This window comes from Fomitiporia mediterranea, assembly GCF_000271605.1.
Source record: "Fomitiporia mediterranea MF3/22 unplaced genomic scaffold FOMMEscaffold_1112, whole genome shotgun sequence".
Taxonomy (NCBI): domain Eukaryota; kingdom Fungi; phylum Basidiomycota; class Agaricomycetes; order Hymenochaetales; family Hymenochaetaceae; genus Fomitiporia; species Fomitiporia mediterranea.
The window spans coordinates 1-1,678 of NW_006761497.1; the positions used below are offsets into that span (position 1 = coordinate 1).

At 31.9% G+C, this 1,678-nt stretch overlaps 1 protein-coding gene across 1 annotated transcript; it reads right to left on the reverse strand.

Annotated features, from left to right (window-relative positions):
• Positions 1-326: 326 nt before the first annotated feature.
• Positions 327-1,370, reverse strand: FOMMEDRAFT_100062 (uncharacterized protein; the record flags this gene model as incomplete). Its single annotated transcript, XM_007272348.1, has 1 exon — positions 327-1,370. A coding segment is annotated over one exon (1,044 nt), but the record flags the coding sequence as incomplete, so codon positions are not given.
• Positions 1,371-1,678: the final 308 nt, after the last annotated feature.

Sequence of the window (1,678 nt, forward strand, 5' to 3'; positions counted from 1 at the left end):
AACAATTGACTGCTCAGTGTCTCTTGTCCTTATATTGTATGTATTCTAACTGAGACATTATGAAGTCATCATCTTGTGGTTTGTCTGTTGATGAACTAATCATCTCATAATACTCCCCTTCAAACTCTTACTAGTCTGAGTAAACTGGTAAGATGTTTGACTTGTGGTACATATAGTGCTTTAGTTAATATATCTGCTCATTGATTGTTCGTCCGTATGTATTTCACATTTATGTACTCTAACTCAATATAGCATTTAATAAAATCTTTCTTATGATCTAAATGCTTTGTTTGTTCTGAATATTTGAGTTTGTCTGATGTAACCATTCATATAACAGTATTGTTATTGTAAAAGATATTAATTGGTGCATCAGAGACCTGCAGAATCTCTTCAGCTAAATGCATAAGTATGATCACTTCCTGTGTTCCTCTTGCAAGAGCTATTAATTCAGCTTCATACATTGAATTTGCCACCAGTGTTTGTCTTTTACTTGACCATGAAACTAATGAATCACTCAAGTAAAATGCATATCCTGATATTGCACAATGCCCTTCTTGCATCATACTGTCTGTGTCTGTATAGCTGTTCAATATTGATTGATTTGTGCTGCTGAGTTGGAGCCAGACATTGTTCGTAGTTTTTAAGTACATGTAACAATGTTTAAGTGCCAGATAATGCTCCATACCAGGGTCATTGAGGTATTTTGCTAACTGATTTGTTGCAAATGCTATATCTGACTGTGTACAGTCTGCAATGTATCTAAGTGTACCAACCATGTTCATGTATGGTATATCAGACATTTGTTTTCTATCATTATCAGTTTGCAATACTGTTTTTAATTGTGTACCAGGCTGTATGGGTGTTTGTACACTTCGTTCATTTGTAAGTTTGTAACATTCTATTATACTATTAATATAATGTGTCTGACACATCCTGATGAATCTATGCTCTCTGTTGCATTGAATCTCTATACTAAGTAGCCAGTGTAATTCGTTACTGTCTGTATATTGTAAATGACGTACAATAGATTGTTTTATCATTGTAATAGTATTATTATTCATTGCCACGATAGTAATATTGTCAACATGTACAAATAATATGGCTACAGTTATTTCTTTCTTCTTTGCAAAGAATACAGTATTATCATGTTCAGATTTTGTTAATCTGTATTTAAGTAGTATATTAGATAGCATTTTATACCATCTTCTACCAGCTTGTTTTAATCTGTATAGCACTTTTTGTAATTGTAATATTTGTCCATTCTGTAGTCTGTCTATTAAGTTACCTGGAGGAGGTTTAACATATATTTCCTTGTCTTCCATCAATTGTCCATACAGATATGCTGATTTTATATCTATCTGATGTATTTCATAATTATTAGATGCTGCCCATACTAATATTAATCACACTATAGATAGTCTAGCAGTAGGAGCAAATAAATTGTCTGTATGATAGTCAAGGCTGTCAATCTGATAGTTTCCTTGAACTACTAATTGTGCTTTATATTTTTCTATGCTATTATCAGTGTATTACTTTATTTTATAGACAAATTGTGTTCCAATGATGTTAATATTATTGTGTGGATTTGTGATTTCCCATGTATTATGATTTTCTAATTGTTTTATTTCATCTTTCATAGCTGTAATCCATGAATCACAATCTGGACATTGGATTGCTT